The sequence below is a fragment of the Panthera uncia genome (assembly GCF_023721935.1).
Source record: "Panthera uncia isolate 11264 chromosome C1 unlocalized genomic scaffold, Puncia_PCG_1.0 HiC_scaffold_4, whole genome shotgun sequence".
Taxonomy (NCBI): domain Eukaryota; kingdom Metazoa; phylum Chordata; class Mammalia; order Carnivora; family Felidae; genus Panthera; species Panthera uncia.
Genome location: NW_026057585.1, coordinates 83,627,723 through 83,647,818, shown reverse-complemented (window position 1 = coordinate 83,647,818; position 20,096 = coordinate 83,627,723). Strand labels below are relative to the sequence as shown.

Genomic DNA, 20,096 nt, shown 5'->3' with positions numbered 1-20,096 from the left:
GTCTTTTTTTTTTTTTTTTTAATTTTTTTTAACGTTTATTTATTTTTGAGACAGAGAGAGATTGAGCATGAACGGGGGGAGGGTCAGAGAGAGGGAGACACAGAATCTGAAACAGGCTCCAGGCTCTGAGCTGTCAGCACAGAGCCCGATGCGGCGCTTGAACTCACGGACCGAGAGATCATGACCTGAGCCGAAGTCGGCCGCTTAACTGACTGAGCCACCCAGGCGCCCCTTTAGTGGCTCAGTCTTTAAGAACAGATCGTCAAGAACACCAAACATGTGAAGGAAATCTCCAATACTAAAAAGAAAATAAACAAACCAAGGAGAAAAAAAGGGCCCAGGGGACACTAAGACAATGCAGGGAAAAGAAGAAAATGTCAAAAAATGGAATTCCTTGGGGGCACCTGGGTGGCTCAGTTGGTTAAGCATCCAACTTCAGCTCAGGTCATGATCTCATGGTTCATGGGTTCGAGCCCCGCATGGGGTCTGTGCTGACAGCTCAGAGCTTGGAGACTGCTTCAGATTCTGTGTCTCCCTCTCTCTCTGCCCCTCCCCTGTTCACACTGTCTCTGTCTCTCAAAAATAAACAAAATTTAACAAAACGTTTAAAAATAAACAAAATGTAAAAAAAAAATTTTTTTAAAAAATGGAATTCCTTGTTAAGAAAGGTAAGAGAAGATATTACAACCATAAAATAAGAACAGAGTGGCTTGGGGAAAAAAAGGACCAATTAGAAGTGCCTGGCTGGCTCAGCTGGTGGAAGAGTATGACTCTTGATGTCAGGATTCTGCAAGCCCCACCTTGGGTGTAGAGATTACTTACAAAATAAAATCTTTTCTTTTTTTTTTTTAATTTTGTTTTTGAGAGAGAGAGAGAGAGAGAGAGAGAGAGAGAGCGCACAAGTTGGGGAGGGACAGAGAGAAAGGGAGACACAGAATCCAAAGCAGGCTCCAGGCTCCAAGATGTCAGCACAGAGCCCGACTTGGGGCTTGAACTCATGAACCGCGAGACCATGACCCGAACTGAAGTTGGATGCTTAACCAACTGAGCCACTCAGGTGCCCCCAAATAAAATCTTTAAGAAACAAACAAACAAAAAAAGGAATAGTCAACAAGAAAACCTCATGAGAATTCTAATTTTTATAACAAAAAACCTTAAAACTTACAAAGTTTAGAAGATAAACTAAGAAAAATCTCCCTAGCAAGTGGAACTTAGAATTATAAAGAAATAAAAATAGGAAATCAAAGACAAAAAACCCTAAGAGGACCAATGCAGAAGATTCAATATCCAACCAATTGTCATTACAGAATGAAAGAGCAAAAACAGAGAAGAAATTATCAAAAAACTAATATAAGAAAATGGAAGTCTCACACACTGCTGGTATGAATGTAAAAGGGTATATGTAGCACTTTGGAAAAACAATTACCACATGACTCTGCAACTTCACTCCTAAGTATATTATCAAGAAAAATGAAAACATATTTCCACATAAAACTTATGCATGAGTTTTAAAAAAAGGAAAAAAACAAAATTTGCACATGAATGTTCATGCAACATTCATAATAACCAAAAAGTGGATACAACCCATCAACTGATGAATGGATAAACAATGGTATGTCCATACAACGGAATAGTATTCTGCCCTAAAAAGAGGTACTCATATCTGCTACAACATGGATGAACTTTAAAAACATTACACTAAGTGAAATAAGCCAGTCACAGACACCACATATTATATGACTCCATTTATCTGAAATGTCCAGAACAGGCAAATCTATAAAGACAGAAAGTAGATTAGTAGTTAGTTGCTTAAGGGCTGTGGGGGTTGGGAAAAAATGGGAGTGACTGCTAATAGCTAGGGGTTTCTTTTAGGGGTGATGAAAATGTTCTAAAAATGACAGTGTTGAGAGTTGTATAATTCTGTGAAAAGACTAACAACCACTGAACTGTAGATTTCAAATGAGTGAATTTTATGGTATATGAATTATATCTCAATAAAGCTGCTACCCCCTCAACCACTCCCCCATCCTCCCCACACACAAAGAGAGCAAGTATTTTTCCCTCTGGTTAAAAAAAATAAAAATGGAGTTATACTTTTTTTTATCATTTGTATTTCCTTTCCTTGTCATTACATACTCTTCAGCAAAGGCAAAACAAACTAATAACAAAAAACTCCAAACCCCAAAATATACAAAATCATCCCAGAATTGAGGCACTCAAGTCCCTAAAATAAAAGAAGGTTCCAGGAACCCAGCACAACAAATGAAAAAAGATATGCACTAAAGCTCATATGAAAATTCAGAATAGAAAAAAAGTAACATTCTAGGGGCACCTGGCTGGCTCAGTTGGTAGAGCATGCAACTCTTGATCTCAGGGTTGAGTTCAAGCCTCAGGTTGGGTATAGAGATTACTTAAAAAAGAAAATATTAAAAAAAAAAAAAAAAAAAAAGGGAAAAGAAAAAAGACTCTAAAAAACCAAAACTGGGATCAGAATGGCATAAGACCTTTCTGTTTTTCTTTTTTTTTCTCAAGTAGGCTCCATGCCGAACATGGGGCTTGAACTCACGACCCTGAGATCAAGAGTTGCAGGAAGCACCCTGCATAAGATTTCTTAATAGATTTTCAAAGACAATGGAGCAATGCCTTTACAACTGAAAGGAAAAAAATGATTTCCATAATCAAATTCTAAACTCTTTCAAACCAAAAATTAAATGTGAAGTTAGAATGTAGATATTTTCAGACATTTACCTCTCATCTATCCTTCTTAGACAGTAATAAAAATGTGCTCTAACAAAAAGAGGGAATAAAGTAAGAAGAAGAGGATGTAGGATCTAGGAAATAAGAGATCCAAAGAGGAAAAAAAAAAAAGAGCAAAAGGAAGACCCAGGAGAGGTTTGTTCAAGTGACCTAAAATTAATCAGACCAGAAGACGATGGAGGATTCTGGGAGTGAAATCTCCGAGTCGGGAAAGCAGGCGGGGGAGAGACTAAAATCTGCAGATTATTTTTCCATTTGGAAAAAACAATGTTGATAAAGTGTACACCAGAGGTGATAGCAGAAGTCGAATAAAAAAGGCACAAAAAAAACTAAATAAAAATGAGTCAATTATCAACTTTGTAAGTAGTACAAAACAGGACTTGGTTCAGTGGTGAACAATATTTACTTGGTCAGAATAATGTAAATACTGATTTCTGAGTTATCTAAAAGTTGTGACAAAACTATATTGGAAAAATGAGGGAAAGGGAAGCATGTATGGATGTGAGTGGTTTAACAAAATTCTATCAACAGACAGAAATCAAAGAATATCTGTTTCAGTATATTACTTAAAAATATGGAGGAATATTATAGAAACAACTAAAATTGTTGAAAGTGATTGCCTGTGAACAACAAACGAAGCCCTTTTCGCCAAGCAAAAGCAGCAGTAGCTGCTAGGTAGAAAGTGCTAGGCATTCTCCTAAGTGATTTGTACAAGTTATTCCAGGGAACCCTCACAATAACCCTGTGGGTAAATAATACCATACCCTGCCAACACAAGAGGAAACTGAGTCAAAAAGCGTACGTGACTTGTCCACAGCTACAGAACTGGTAAGCAGCAGAGCCAACATTCAAATTCAGATTTGTCTGCCTCTAAAGAGCCAATATTCTGTATTAGCTCTCAGGGACACAGATTCTGGGGTTCCCAACCCCACCTTACCTCCTCCACATCTTCATCCAATTGCTCATTAGGATCCACTTCTCTGACTAAGTCTTGTAATTTCTTCTTGGTCAATACCTAAAGTTAATTGGGAGAAGATTTTTTCAGTAAGTATTAAGGGAGCAAAACACCTCATTACCCTGTAATGAAGAAAGGCTGTCACTGTGTTGGGTTTAGTTTCTACTTTCCAAAAGTCAGCAGTCTGGCCTACAAGACTTGTATTCTACAAAACTGTACTCTCAAGACAGAAGTAGCCCAGGGAAAGGCCACAAGAGCAGTGTGGCCGAGAGGCCAACACCTGTCAGTTTATTTCTGCTTCATCTCTTTCTCACTATGCCTTACCTTCCCTCTACATTAAATAATTTGCAATTTTCTGACCATCACAACTTGTATGTGCCTCTGTTGCTTTTGGACGTGCTCTTCTACCCTTCTTCCTATCTGCTCAATCTATGGTGCCTTCTTTCTGCTTTTCCTAGCCCACCCAGGTAAAAGGAACCACTTCCTCCTTTGGCCTCTACTAGACTCTGTGCACCCTTCTATCATTGTATGTAGTTGTAAACTTGCTTGTTTCTTTCTTTTTTTTTAATGTTTATTTATTTTTGACAGAGACAGAGTGTGAGCAGGGAAGGGGCAGAGAGAGAGAGGGAGACACAGAATCCAAAGCAGGCCCAGGCTCTGAGCTGTCTGCACAGAGCCTAACATGGGGCTCAAACTCATGGACCCCAAGATCATGACCTGAGCCGAAGTCAGCTGCTCAACTGACTGAGCCACCCAGGCACCCCATAAACTTGCCTGTTTCAGACTTAGTAGGCTGAAAGCTCCCTGAGGGCAGGGACCATGTGTTCATCTCCATATAATATTTGTATAAGTGCGTACAACTGTGATCCCTTTTTCAGAGAGGAAATGTCATGTTACACATATATACCATTAAACAATAATCAAAAGACATACATTAAAATGCTAACCATAAATTGAGAATAAACTGAGGGTTGATGGGGAGTGGGAGGGAGGGGAAAGTGGATGATGGGCATCGAGGAGGGCACCTATTGGGATGAGCACTGGGTGTTGTATGGAAACCAATATGACAATAAACCTCATATTAAAAAAAAATGCTAACCATAGTTATTTTGGGGTGATGGTAAAATTATGGGCTATTTATTCTTGTATTTCTAAAGTTTCTGTGATAAGCATGTATAATCTTGGAAATAAAGAAAAAAGCAACAAATTTTTAAAATACATATTTGTTCATGATTTCTCAGATCTATCCATTCTCCATTCTAACATTACCGCTACATCCAGCCTTTACTGCACATCTTGATTTACTACAGAAGTCTTAGACCTGGTCTTCCTCTCAGTCTGCCCCCTTTCCTACTTTTCTTATCCACTTACTACCAAGTTAATCCTCCTACGATATACTACTTTTATTATGTTACTTACTCTTCTATTAAATATTAAAAATAGACAATATTTGCAAAGATTGTCTAATGACTAAAAGTTCCAAAGGAAACTGACTAGTATATGCTCAGTTTATTCTGCCATAATCCAGCCTAAACTGTCTTACCTCCTGCTCTTCTCCAACAGACTCCACATTCAACACAAGCTGGCTTCCCAACTATCTGCCCAACCTTCCCCATTCACCTTTGCTGGTCCCTCCCCCTATTTTCTTGAAATGTCTCTCCCTCCTATTCCAGCCTACAAGGTTCAAGTTAAGAGATAATACATTTCTTATCTCTTGTGGGTCTGCAGAGCAGAATCAGAATCATGGGCAGAAAGTGGGGGGCAGATTTTAGAAGTACTGCAGAAAATTAATGGCAGCAGCTGAATGAACTAGAAGGAGAAAAGACTGGAGGCAATGGTACTTAATTACAGGAATAATGAATAATGAATGCATTAGTTATTTTATTTAGCTATTTTATTTACCAATTATAAAGCATATATATATTTATACATAAAAATATAAAAACCTATCATAGGCAACATGTTGTGTTAGTGTGTGTATATGGATGTATGTAAATATACATCACACACATAAACGCTATAAACACTGATAAACATTGTACATGATAATTTCATAAAGAACTTCAGAAGTCCAAAGGACAGGGGTGTCTGGGTGGCTCAGATGGTTAAGTGTCTGACTCTTGGTTTTGGCTCAGGTCATGATCTCACGGTTCGTGAGTTCAAGCCTAAGCCTGTTTGGGATTCTTGCTCTCTCTCTTTGCCCCTCCTCTGCTCTCTCACTCTCTCTCAAAATAAACTAAAGATAAATAAATAAATAAATAGTAAAACTCTTTAAATTTCTTTTAAATTTAAATTTTATTTTTCAGAGAGAGAGTGTAAGCAAGGAAGGTGCAGACAGAGAGGGAGACAGAGGATCCAAAGTGGGCCCTGTGCTGACAGCAGCTATCCCGACGCAGGGCTCTGACGCATGGCAAGATCACGACCTGAGCCAAATTTGGACACTCAACCCACCGAGATACCCAGGCACCCCCCAAGAAACCTATTTAAAAAAAATAGGGTGACTGGGTGGCTCAGTGGGTTAAGCGTCCGACTTCGGCTCAGGTCGTGATCTCACAGCTTGTGAGTTTGAGTCCCATGTCGGGCTCTGTGCTGACAGTTCAGAGCCTGGAGCCTGCTTCACATTCTGTGTCTCCCTCTCTCTCTCTCTGCCCCTTCCCTGCTCACACACACTCTCTCTCTCTCAACAATAAACAACAACAAAAAAAAAAATTAGAAAAAATAAATAAATAAATAAATAAAGAAGTCCAAAGGAGGGAAAAGACCTTTTCCAGCTAAAAGGAAGAAGCAGCATCTGAGATAGACAGACATCTCCCAAAGCATTACTGGTTCAAATAACAGATAAGAGGTACCTATAAAGAACAAAAAATAAGAAATGATACCTGATTATTTTCAGGGCTGAGACGCCCTCCTGTCCCAGGAGTGCCTGGTATCTTTACCACTGTAGTGCTATTGGCCATGGAGCCTTGTGGAGGAGTGCTGGCTGGTTCCGGTTTTATGGATGAGAAATTGGAGAGGTTGATTAGGGCTGAGGGGCCAAACTGGTTCATAATCTGCCGAGCTTTGGACTTCAGCTCATAGAGCTTATCAAGATCCTGTTTCTTTTTGGAGCTGTGAGGACCAAGGCCAATCAACTGTAGAAGGAAAACAAGAGAATTAGCTCCAGAAACATCTTTAATAAAGGGTAAGTTTTGAAAGTAAACTTATATAAAGTCTCTTGGACTTGAAGGGTCTTTAGGATTTCTGGGATAGTGACCATGTGATACCTGCACATTAAAAATGGACGGAATGAGGAATGTTCATTGCTCTCACCTCATATTTAGAAACTATCTTTTCTCTAAAATCTAAATGAAATAGTCCACAAAATTAAATAAGTAAATGAAATGAGAAATCTTACGTACAAAAATAAACTAGAATGAGTAAGACATTTTTGAAGACTTCGTAAAAATAGAATACTTGGTTAAGTACTAAATGTGTTATTTTTCAACAGCAAATAATGTTAAATTCAAATAAATCATGGCACAATCACATACTTAAAACCAGTCACAAAACTTCAGAAAACAGATTAGTTCATTTTGGCACTTCAAAACATGCTTAAATCTATGTCAGGGCTATGTCTAATCAACACGATTTTTAGCAACTGTTAAAAGTAAGCTGTTCTTTGTCATCAAGAGCAAATTTTCTTTGAGTGTTAGCAATCTTTAAGTACATGCAGAGTCCCTAGCCTGGAGTAGCCAAGACTCCTAAATTTTAAAGCCATGAGGTAGACTCTGTGGACAGCAGCTTTGGTGTCATCAAGATCAGAAGCACATTCACCAAATTCCGTCAACAGCGGCCTCAACGAGCTTACTTACAGCTATCTGAGTGTCTAGATCTTTAATTACATCAGCAACAGCTGTGAGCCCGGTGAACTGAGAGGCAGCCATTTTCAAAAGCTACCTGTAAATGAACAACTGGCATCAAGCACCACTCTTGCCACAGAACCATTTCAGTTGCGTGGCTGGCACATCTTCACGGGCCAGAATCCAAGCAAACTGGATGTGGAGAAACGCATCCATATACCAAGAGAAATATCTCCATCTCTTTCATACGCAGCTTTTAAAATTAATGAAGATTATAGTAATATAAATTCTCTTCTAATGAAACGGATGTTCTAGTGTTAGGGATAAACTAGCAGCATATGGAAACTTCATTGGCCAAATTGTGAAACTTGAACTTGCAGGAATCATGGCAGTGGTTATCAGAACGTGGTGAAGCTTAGCAACCTAAATGAGCATCTATACGTGTGAACTCTTGCCCCAGTTGCTGAGTTCCTCCCCAACAAACTGCCTAACTTTCTAACACGAGAAATCACCTTTCCTGGTTTACCCTTAAGAAAAGCAACTAACTATGCACTGGTTAAGTGACCAAGAGAAACCTGGCCAAGAGTCAGCTGAGGGGGACAGCAGAGCATCAAGATCACTTGTTTGTTTTTTAACCGTATGCAGTCCATGCCTCCTTCCCCTTACCCACAAATGGTACCAACAGAAGAATCAGGAGAGGGAAAGATTGAGAATGTGGTTAATAGTTGTTCTGTAATGTTATAAAAACAAACTATTTACCCACAGCAAGTTTTATGAAAGAGACTTATTAAAGATTATCAGTATGCTCACCACACTGAACATATTATACCCTTCAAATAACATTCCCATAACCTTCAAGGGACTTCCCAAAGAGTACTGGGTATTGCTCAAAATAAGTAGAAGACTTTTTTTGTAATAGAGATTTCTGCATAATGGGAATTTCTATAATAAGACCTGTAGACAAGAACACAATCTACACAGCACCAAATATGAATAATCATATGTCAAGTTTGGAACTAACATTAAGGAATAGCTCCAATGACTATTAATGAAATAAGTTGTTTTAATGAAATAAGGGGAATCCATGCAATATAAGAAACATTAAAGTTTCTCCCTAAGAAACTAGACTGCAGTTTACTGTATTGTTTTGTTGAGAAGCAAACATTACTTCTGCATTTTCAATAATTCTGGTAAGTGAGCTATTTCTTCCATTAAAAGAAAACAAAACAAAGCAGATGATAACCACTCATTACCAGACTGACACTGCCCATAGTTTCCTAGACTATTCCTTTATTTGGTTGGATTTAAAACACCATATTTGGATGGGTGATGATTACATGGATTTACACAATGTCAAAGTCATCACACTGAATATTTAAGATCTGTGTATTTTATTGTATATACAAATTATAACACTATTAAGGACAGGAAACCAAATCACCCAACCCCCACCCAAATAAATAAAGGATTGCACTCTTAGACATTTATCCCAGAAAAATAAAAACTTGTGTTCCCACACAAACCTATATTCTCATGTTCATAGCATATATCAATAAGGAAAAGATAGATTATTGAATGCATGGTGGTATATGAGTACATCTGGAAAAAATCTGGTTTCATGTTTAAAATTTAAATATTTGACCCATCTGGAATGAGGGGGGGTATATATATATTCCTCCCTTCATACACTCTTTTATTGCAGACGGATCAAATATTTAAATCTTAAATATAAAATGAATTATCTTAAATGTTAAATATAAAATACTAGAATATAGGAGATTTAAAAAATATTCAGGAATATAACCCTCTCACTTTATTAAAAAAAACTAACCCAAAATGGATCGTATACTTTAATAATATCAAATGTACAACTATAATACTTTTAGAAAAAACAGGAGAAAATCTTTGGGCTCTAGCTAGACAAGAGTTCTTATACTTGACACTAAATGCAACCAATAAAAGGAAATATTTCTAAATTGGCCTTCATCAAATTAAAAATGTTTCCTATGTGAAAGCCTACGTAGAAAGGATGAAAAGACAAGCTACAGACGAGGAGAAAGTATTTACAAACTACATATCCAACAAAAGACTAGTATCTATAAAGTATAAAGAATTCTCAAAACTCAGCACGTCTTTTTTTTTTTTAACTAATTCAATTACAAAATGCACAGAAGACCTGACCAGATATTTCACCAAAGTCATACAGATGGCAAACGAAGCACAAGAAAAGGTATTCAACGTCATTAGTCATTAAAGAAAGGCAAATTAAAACTGCAGTAAGATGAAACTACACACCTAGAAGTATGCCTAAAATAAAAAATAGTGATAGCGCCAAATACTGACAAGGATGCAGAGAAAATGGATCACTAGCACATTGCAAGTGGGAATGTAAACAGTACAGCCACTCTAAAACGGTTTGCAGTTTCTTAAAAAATCTAAGGATATACTGTCACAGAGAAGCCTAAAGAGACATGAAGACAAATGGAAAAACTAAGATCTGAGTAAATGATGGACTTCAGTTAATAATACTGTATTAATATTGGCTCATTAGTTTTAACAAATGCACCATACTAATGTAAGATGTTGCTATGGAGAAACTGGGTGTATGGAAACCCTATTACCTTCCCAATTTTTCTGTAAATCTCAACTGTTCTAAATTTTTTCTTAACGTTTATTCATTTTTGAGAGACAGAGCACAAGTGGGGGAGGAGCACAGAGAAAAAAGGAGACACAGGATCCGAAGCAGGTACCAGGCTCTGAGCTGTCAGCACAGAGCCTGACGTGGGGCTCGAACTCATGAACCACGAGATTATGACCTGAGCCAAAGTTGGATGCTTACCCCAATGAGCCACCCAGGTGCCCCTAAAACTGTTCTAAGAAATAGTTTATTAAAAAACTAGGGGTGCCTGGGTGGCTCAGTCGGGTAAGCATCTGACTCTGTATCTCAGCTCAGGTCATGATCTCATGGTTCATGAGATGAAGCCCTGAGATGGGGTCTGTGTTGACGTTGCAAAGCTTGCTTGGGATTCTTTCAATCCCTCTCTCTGTACCCCTCTCCTGCTCTTGTGCATGCACGTGTGTATGTGTGAGTATGTGTGTGTCTTTCTCTCTCTCTCAAAATAAATAATCATTTAAAAAAATAAAGTAAAAAAAAAAAAAACTAGAAAAAAAAAAGGGGGGAGGGGGTGCCTGGCTGGCTCAGCAGGTAGAGCATGCGACTCTTAATCTCAGGGTCAGAGTTCAAGTCCTACATTGGGTGTCAAGCCTACTCTAAAAAGAAAAAAGGGGAAAAAAGAACAAACCATTAATACACAAAACAACAGGGATGAATCTCAAAAAATATTTAAGCAAAAAAAAAAAAAATCCAGTCTCAAAAGAAATACTCTATGATTCCATTTATTTAATTTTTAAATTTGTATTTCATTAAAAAAAATTTTTTTATGTTTTTATTTTTGCAGGAGAGAGAAACAGAGCATGAGAGGGGGAGGAGCAGACAGAGAGGGAGACACAGAATCTGAAGCAGGCTCCAGGCTCTGAGCTGTCAGCACAGAACCCAACACAGGGCTAGCTAGCACTCACAAACTGTGAGATCATGACCTGAGCCGAAGTCGGACGCTCAATCGACTGAGCCACCCAGGCACCCCGTATTTGTATTTCATTTTTAAAGTTTATTCATTTTGAGGGGGGCTGCAGAGAGAATGGGAGGAGAGAGAATCTCTCAACTTGGGGCTCAATTCCATGAACCATGAGATTATGATCTGAGCCAAAATCAAGAGAGTCCAACGTTTAACTGATTGCACCACCCAGGCACCCCTGATTCCATTTATATGAAATTCTAACCTCTAATGATCTAAAAACTAAACTCTAGCAATAGATGGGGCAGAGACTGAACAGGGGTATGGGGGAAGTTTGTGAGGTAGATATAAATGTTCTATATCTTGAGGGGGGTGATGCTTACACAGCTGCATACATTTCTGAAAACCCATCAAACTAAATACTTACAATGTGCATTTTATTGTACACAAATTATACCTCAATAAAGTCGGCTCAGAAAAAAAAAAAAAAACTCTTAATATGCAACTATTACACGACCCAACAATTGAAGTCCTAGGCATTTATCCTAGAGAAATGAGAACTTATGTTCACACCAAAACCTTTACATGAATATTCATAGTAGCCTTATTTGTAATAGTCAAAAACTGCAATCAGCTCAGGTGTCTCTCAAGAAGTGAATGGTTAAACAAACTGGTATATCCAGATCATGGAAAATTACTTATCAATAAAAAGAAAAAAACTTGATACACACGACTTACATGAACCTCCAGAGAATTACGTTGAGCAAAAGACAATACAAAAATGTACTTATATAACATCTTTGAAATGACAAAATTTTAGGAACAGGAAAGAGATTCGTGAGGTTGTTAGGCACTGAGTAGCAGGGAAGCAGATGTGGTTACAAAAGGGCAATATGAGGGACCTTTGTGATGGAATCATTCAGTGTCTTGACTGTGATGACAGATAAAAGAACCTTTAGGGGCTTCTGGGTGACTCAGTCAGTGAGGTGACCAATGACCAACCAATGACCAACTCTTGATTTTTGTCTCAGGTCATGATCTCGTGGTTCGTGGGTTCAAGCACCACAATGGGCTCTTTGCTAACAGTGTGGAGCCTGCTTGGGATTTTCTGTCTTTCTGCCCCTCCCCTGCTTACTCTCTCTCTCTCTCAAAATAAATAAATAAACACTAAAAAAAAAAAAAAAGAACCTATGAAAGTGACTAAATTGTATAGGACTTAATCCACATACATCCACAAATGAATACAAGTCAACAAATACAAGTAAAACTGGGTAAATATGAATGAGACTGGTGGATTATATCAGGGTCAATATCCTGATTGTCATATTGCACAACAGTTTTGCAAAATGTTACCACTGGAGAAAGCTAGGCAAAGTATACAAGAGATCTCTGTATGTTATTTTTTTTTAATTAAAAAAATTATTTATTTATTTTGAGAGAGAGAGAGAGAGAGAGAGAGAGAGAGAGAGAAAGGGACAGAGAGAGGGGGAGAAAGAAAATCCCAGCACAGAGCTCAACACAAGGCTGAAACTCACAAACCAAGAGATCATGACCTGAGCCAAAGTCTGACACTTAGCCCACTTAGCCACCCAGGTGTTCCACTCTGTATTATAATTTCTTATAACTGCAAATAAAGCTACAATTATCTCAATTTTTAAAATTGGGGAAAAAAAATTCTCAGCAGTAAATGAAAAGCCCTTCTAAAGATGGCCCAAAGGGGGCGCCTGAGTGGCTCAGTCAGTTAAGTGTCTGACATCAGCTCAGGTCATGAGCTCCAGGATCACAAGTTCCATCCCCGCATTGGGCTCTCTGCTGTCAGCATGGAGCCTGCTTCTGATCCTCTGTCACCCCCTCTCTCTGCCCCTCCCCTGCTTGCACCCACTCTCTCTTTGAAAAATAAATAAACATTTTAAAATAAATAAATAAAATAAAGATGACCCAAAGCTCAGGAGCCATAAAATACTTGACATGTTCAATTACATGAAAATAAAAATGTCTGACAAATAAATAAAATTAAAAAAAAAACAAAAATAAAATGTCTGCATGGCAACAAACATAATAAAGGACAAAAAGACAAACTAGCAAAAATATATGCAATATATATATCAAAGACAAAGAACTAATTTCTTTTACATATAAAAAATACTTAGACATCAATAGGCACCCAACCACCCAAAAGAAAAATTGCAAAAAACAAAACAAAACAAAAAAACCCCAAAAAAAACACAGCACAAGAAATTCAAATAGTTCTTAAAGTAATGAAATTACTTTTATTCTCATTCACAATAAAAACACAGATTAAAACTATTTATTCCTCCTCTGGCAATGATGAAAAAGTTTTACATGTACTCTGAAAATTTTATGGATAGTCATTTCATCTGTTGTTGGAGTGGGGGGGATATAAATTTGTTAGAGGTCTCTATACAGGGCTACTTAGCAGTATCTACCAAAATTAGAAAAACATATATTGTTTTGACCCCACAGTTCCATGTTTGGCAATTTATATTACAGTTGAACTTCTATGTAAAAATAATACTGTACAAACAAGGAATATCAGCCTAAATGTCCATCAAAAGTGATACAGTTAAATAAATCAGGGTATAACCACAATGAAATACACTGAAAAAGAGTAAGACTCATGAAAATATTAAGCTAAATGAAAGAATCCAGAGGTACCTGGCTGGCCCAATTGGAAGAGCTGTAACCCTTTTTTGTTTTGTTTTGTTTTTGTTTTTGTTTTTTTGGAAGGCAGGAGGTTTATTTTACACCAGAGGGGCTCAGAGGAGATCACTCTCCGAGGTCTGAGCTGGAAGAGCTGTAACTCTTAATCTCAGGGTCATGGGTTCGAGCCCCATGTTGGGTGTAGAAATTACTTAAATAAAACTTTTTAAAAATTAAACAAAATAAATAAAAGAAAGAATCCTGTCACAAAAGACATGTTGTATCATTCCATTTATATGAAATGTCCAGAACAGACACACCTATCAAGACAAGAAAGTGGATTAGTGGTTGCCAGGGCTGAAGCGTAAGGGAGAAGAATACGGATTGACTGCTAATGGTAAAGGGTTTATTTTAGGAGGGGACAAAATAATCTGAAATTAGATTATGGTGATGGTTGGTTGCATAACCCTGAATGTATAAAAAAGCCATTGAACTGTACATCTGATAATGGTGAATTGTATGATAATGTCAATGACATCTCAATAAAGCTGTTTTTAAAAAATGAAAAAACTCATGAAAGGACCTCTAAAATACACTGTTCATTGAAAATCCAAGGTACAGAATAGTGAGAATAATTTGTTATCATCTATTAAAAGACATATAACTGTAAATGCATAAATTATTCCTGGAAAGATAAATAAGAAACTGATAACAGCAGTTATCTTGGTAGGGAAGGGAACGGTAGTATCTGGGTGGCCTATGGGACCAAGGTGGGAGAAGATTTACTTTTCATCATATACCCTAAATTCTGTACCATGTGTATATGCTACCTATGAAAAAAAGAATTAAAGTAGTATTTGGTTTGTTTCCTCTGAAAAAATAGGTAGTTCTGACAACTTTTTAAAATATAACAAAAAATACAGCAGTAGCAACAAAAACGAATTTAACCTATATCTCATACCTTATAAAAAAGCAAACTCAAAACTGATCATACACTTAAAATTAAAAATGTAAAACTATAAAACTTTTAGAAGAAAATATATACGGAAAAAAAATCTTCATAACTTTGGGTCAGGACAGAGTTCTTACATGTAACACCAAAAGCATAATCCACAAAAGAAAGAAATTGAGGAGTGCCTGGTGGCTCAGTCGTTTAAGCGTATAACTTCGGCTCAGGTTGTGATCTCATGATTTGTGAGTTCCAGCCCCGCATTGGACTCTGCACTAATAGTGCGGAGCCTGCTTGGGATTCTCTCTCTCCCTCTTTCTCTGCCTCTCCCTACTCTCTCTCTCTCTCAAAATAAATAAACTTTGTGAAAAAAAAAAGAAAGAAATTGATAAAGCGAACTTCACCAAAATGTAAACTCCTGCTCCATAAAAGAAAATAAAGACATGTCATACATGAAGAGAAAATATTAAAAATCACATATCTGACAAATAACTTGTATCCAGGTTATATAAAGAACTCTCAAAATTCAACAAGAAAAGTAACAATGCAATTAAAAAATGGACAAAAGATCTGAACAGACCCTATGCCTTAAGAAGATATGCAGATGACAAACACATGAAAAGATATTCAATATCATTAGTCATCTGGGGAATGCAATGAGGGAAATGAATAACCATTAAATACTATTAGAATAATTTAAAATTTTTATTTTTAAATTTTTTTTTTTAAGGTTTTATTTATTTTTGAGACAGAGAGAGACAGAGCATGAACAGGGGAGGGGCAGAGAGAGAAGGAGACACAGAATCGGAAGCAGGCTCCAGGCTCTGAGCCATCAGCCCAGAGCCCGACGCGGGGCTCGAGCTCACGGACCGAGAGATCGTGACCTGAGCTGGAGTCGGAGGCTTAACCGACTGAGCCACCCAGGCGCCCCTTTAAAAATTTTAAAAATAGACAAGTGCTGGAGAGGATGTTGAGCAACTGAAATCATCATACATTTCTGTGTGAATGTAAAATGGTGCAATCTCTTTAGAAAACAGTTTACAGTTTCTTATAAAGTGAAGTATATATTTATCATATGACCCAGAAATCTCACTCCTAAGGTATTTACTAAAGAAATGAAAACTTCTATTCACACAAAAATTGGTGTGTGAATGTTTACAGCAACATTATTAATAACTGTCCAAAACTGGAAAAATAGATTGTCCTTCAACTGGTGAATGGATAAACTATAAATATATATCTATATAACGGAGTACTACTCAGCAATAGTAAGAAAGAACTACAGACACATGCAACAACATGGATAATCAAATGCATATGCTAAGTGAAAGTGGCAAGACAAAAGGCTACTTACTATATGATTCCATTTATATGACACTCTGGAAAAGGCAAAGCTATATGGATGGAGAGAACAGATTAGTGGTTGCCAGTGGCTTGGAGTGGGTTAGGGTTTGACTACAAAGGAGCAGCACGAAGAAAATTCTGGGGATGGTGGAACTTTTAGGGAGCAGTGTTATGGTGCTTACATGAAAGTGTGCATTGTCACAACTCATAGAACTGCACTCCCAAAAGGGTGGGTTTTTTGGTATGTAAATTTAAAAGCAAAACATCATAACCATTCTGAAATGGTCAATGACTCCATTTCCAAATCACCTGTTTACTGACAACTTTCATCAAGTCCAATTGTGGATGATACTGACCAAGCACAATGCCATGAAGTGACTGTAAATAACCTAAATTCTGTTATGTAATATACCATGGTTGCCTTTGGGCTACTCAAATTTCTAACTCTCACTTAGTTGGAATGCCATGAAATAGGGAAGTACTACTGTGTAAAAACAGAGGCATCAATTGTGGGACAGTTTGAGAGAACAATTGTAACAGTAAACCCTTACTAGCACCTACTATGTGGAAATCACATGCTACGGGATTTACGAAATTAAGTCCAGAAAGTCCATGCCCCAGTAATCTACAGTAAAACTTACTTCATAATTTTATCAAAACAAGATTGTGTGGCTGGGAGTTCAATTAAATACCAAGTCTCTCCTCCCTCCTCCTCACCAGTTACATTTAAACTATGGGTGACAGGCTGAGGATAACAGCCCTAGCTGCTTTTCCTTTTAACAGCTTGTGCCTCAAACAGAAATCCAGTTGCAACCCTATCATTGTACTATGAGGTTCTGATTTTTCAGAGGGTTAGGAGATGGGGGGAGGGGGTCACACCTTGTAGTAATTATAAGACCATGGCCTTTTCTAGACATCTGTTTCATTAGCCATTTTTTTTTAAAGTAGGCTTCATGCCCAGCACAGAGTCCAACACGGAGCTTGAACTCATGACCCTGAGATCAAGACCTGAGCTGCGATCAAGTCAGACACTAAAAGACTGCACCACCCAGGCACCCCAACAGATATTTTTTTATATTTTATTTTGGGGGGCACCTGGCTGGCTCAGTTAGAAGAGCATGAAACTCGATGTTGGGGTTGTGAGTTCGAGCCCCACCTGGAGTGTAGAGATTACTTAAATAAAACTTAAAAAAAAAAAAAAAAAGTTTTCACAAGGGGTGCCTGGGTGGCTCCGTCGGTACAGCATCCGACTTTTGATTTCAGCTCAGGTCATGATCTCACGGTTTGTGGGTTCCAGCCCCATGCTGGAATCTGAGCTGACAGTGCGGAGCCTACTTCGAATTTGCTCTTTCTCTCCCTGTCCCTCCCCTGTTCTCTCTCTCTCTCCTTCTCTGAAAATAAACTTTATTTTTTTTAAATTTTGTTTAATGGTTATTTATTTCTGAGACAGAGAGAGACAGAGCATGAATGGGGGAGGGGCAGAGAGAGAGGGAGACACAGAATCTGAAGCAGGCTCCAGGCTCTGAGCACAGAGCCCGACACGGGGCTGGAACTCACAGACCGTGAGATCATGACTGAGCCGAAGTCAGAAGCTCAACCGACTGAGCCATCCAGGCACCCCAGAAAATAAACTTTAAAAAAAAGTTTTAAAAAATAGTTTAAGTAATCTCTACACCCAACATTGGGGCTCAAACTTACAACCCTGAGATCAAGAGTCGCATGTTCTTTGGACTGAACCAGTCCAAAATATATATACATATATGTATATATATATATATATATTTTAAGTGAAGAGAATAGGGGAATAGAAGAACAGATTGTCTTTAAAACCCTTTCACTTCTGAAATGTTTAGGAATTATTTAAACCAAATAGTGGAGTAAAGGGGACTACCAGGCTGATGGCATAAAAGCCCTATCACTGTGGTACAGGACTTAAATGACTGGGTTTTCTGTTTCTTTCCTCATTGGCTTCTAGACGTATCTAAATGAGCTCAAATTTCCCAGCCTTAAAAAAAAAAAATCCATTAATTGCATTCTGTAAAACTTGAGAGGAACATTTCTTTCCATTAGTTTTTTTGACTAGTTTGATTCTGTTTAGGTGGTCTTGGCTTAACAGAAAGGCAATACAGTACAGTGGTCAAGGGACAGACTCTGGTGGCAATGTCTGGGTTCAAATACCAACTCTGCCACTTATTAATCAGCTTTACGTCCTTGAGCAAGTTATTCTAATCTCTTTATACCTCAGTTTCCTCATGTGAAAAATGCAGTTATTCATAAAGTATATCTCATGGGACTGTTGTGACAGTACATTGAATTTATGTATAGAAAGCACTTAGAAGAGTGCCTGGCACATGAAAAGTACAAATAAACATATTTGCTAATATTATAATATATATGCTCCTCTCTTCTAAATCTTAGTTATAAAAATCAGTGCATTAAAGCTAAAGGTTTTCAACCATTGTAGTATGTGTTGGTGGCATCCTATAACCATTTTTATGACTTCAGATATTAAAAAAAAAAAAAAGTGGGGTTCCTGGGTGATCAGTCAGTTAAGCATCAGACTCTTGATTCTGGCTAGGGTCATGGTCTCAAGGTTTGGGAGTTCCTGCCCCACATTGGGATCTGTGCTGACACTGCAGAGCCTGCTTGGGATGGGATTTTCTCTCAAAATAAATAAATAAGCTTTGAAAAAAAAAAAAAACTTAAAAAACAATACAAAAAAAAAAGTGACTGCAAAAAAATGGTCGTGGTAAATGGTCAAAAGGAGGCTGATGAGGGTCCTATGGCACAGGGAAGGCCCAAGTCAGGAGGGTTGGGTATCATACTACTTCTTCCACAGAGTTATAGGAGCTCCCTTTGACCAAATTTTCTACATCTATAATTAAGAGTGGGATCCGAATTCTTAAGTCCTTACACCTCTAACAATTAATGTAAGATTTTAGATTAAGTCCATATGTACAGATTTCAGTTTGTCTTCTGCCGCTGGCACACCTATTTCACAATACAGACTGATAAACACTGGTTGTGTATAGTCTCCAAAGTATTTTGGGGCTTTCCATGAAGACGTCAGGTCAAAAGTAATACGTTCCATGTTCAGATCTTCTCTAACACAATGATTTTCTGATCAGGTACTTTGAAACACTATTATGATAATTCAATGCTAGAGCTACATATGAGTGAAATAAGTACCTTTTGCAAATGTAGATGAGAATGTTAACTCAAGAATAAATTGTCATTAATTAAACCATCAAGTATTTTGAAATGGTGTCATGGGAATGCTTTACTTCATAATTTGGGGTAAGTTTTGATCACCTGTATATAGTAGAGGCACTTGAAAATAGTATAAGCTAACCCTTTGGGGGAAAAAAAACAGTAGTTTCAACTAAGTTACCCCAATTTCCCTAATCATCTAGTTCATGTTGCAATTAATTGTAAAGTTAATCCAATTTAAGTCCTTGTTCTTCAAATTGGTCTTTTGTGACCTCCTAAATTTAAAATTAAATATATCTTTCTCCATTGTAAGGAAAAGTTCTAATCAGGTCCCATTTTTAGATCTTGAATATCTATGCTTATTTAAAAACAAAGAAATTTAGCTCTCAAATACTACACTATATAAGTACCCTAGCAAGTTATAGTACTTGGTATTAATAGAAATCTTAAGGAGGAGGGGGTGCTTTCATTCAATATGTTTTGTTTAACTGTTACTTCTATTTTGTTGATGGGCAAACTGAGATATGGAAAGGAATTCACTTAGAAAAGTAGACAAAATTAGTCAAACACATACAAGGTTTGACTGGGGATGGGCCACTTAGTTCCATGTGTTTTCAGGCAAGGTACTTAAACTCTCTGAACCAATTTCCTTATCTGCACAATGGGACTGACAATATCTAACTTGTGGAGTTGTGAGAATTAAATAATATAACACTTGAAAGTGCTTACGGGGGCACCTGGGTGGCTCAGTCGGTTAAGCGGCCGACTTCGGCTCAGGTCATGATCTCGCGGTCTGTGAGTTCAAG

At 37.6% G+C, this 20,096-nt stretch overlaps 2 protein-coding genes across 3 annotated transcripts in view; one reads left to right on the top strand and one right to left on the bottom strand.

Annotated features, from left to right (window-relative positions):
* The window catches only part of RCC1 (regulator of chromosome condensation 1), a 287,208-nt gene that overhangs the window by 84,958 nt on the left and 182,154 nt on the right, over nucleotides 1-20,096 (top strand). The window lies entirely within an intron of this gene.
* The window catches only part of TAF12 (TATA-box binding protein associated factor 12), a 32,441-nt gene that overhangs the window by 10,306 nt on the left and 2,039 nt on the right, over nucleotides 1-20,096 (bottom strand). The window contains exons 1-3 of one of the 2 annotated variants that reach the window (XM_049618814.1): nucleotides 11,865-12,163; nucleotides 6,592-6,843; nucleotides 3,695-3,772 (exon numbers count right to left, since the gene is read on the bottom strand). In XM_049618814.1, the coding sequence (XP_049474771.1) occupies nucleotides 3,695-3,772; nucleotides 6,592-6,843; nucleotides 11,865-11,924 (390 nt within the window). In that variant the 5' untranslated portion in view covers nucleotides 11,925-12,163. Of the gene's footprint in view, nucleotides 1-3,694; nucleotides 3,773-6,591; nucleotides 6,844-11,864; nucleotides 12,164-20,096 lie in introns of those variants that run through there. The other variant, XM_049618815.1, reaches the window with a different exon arrangement.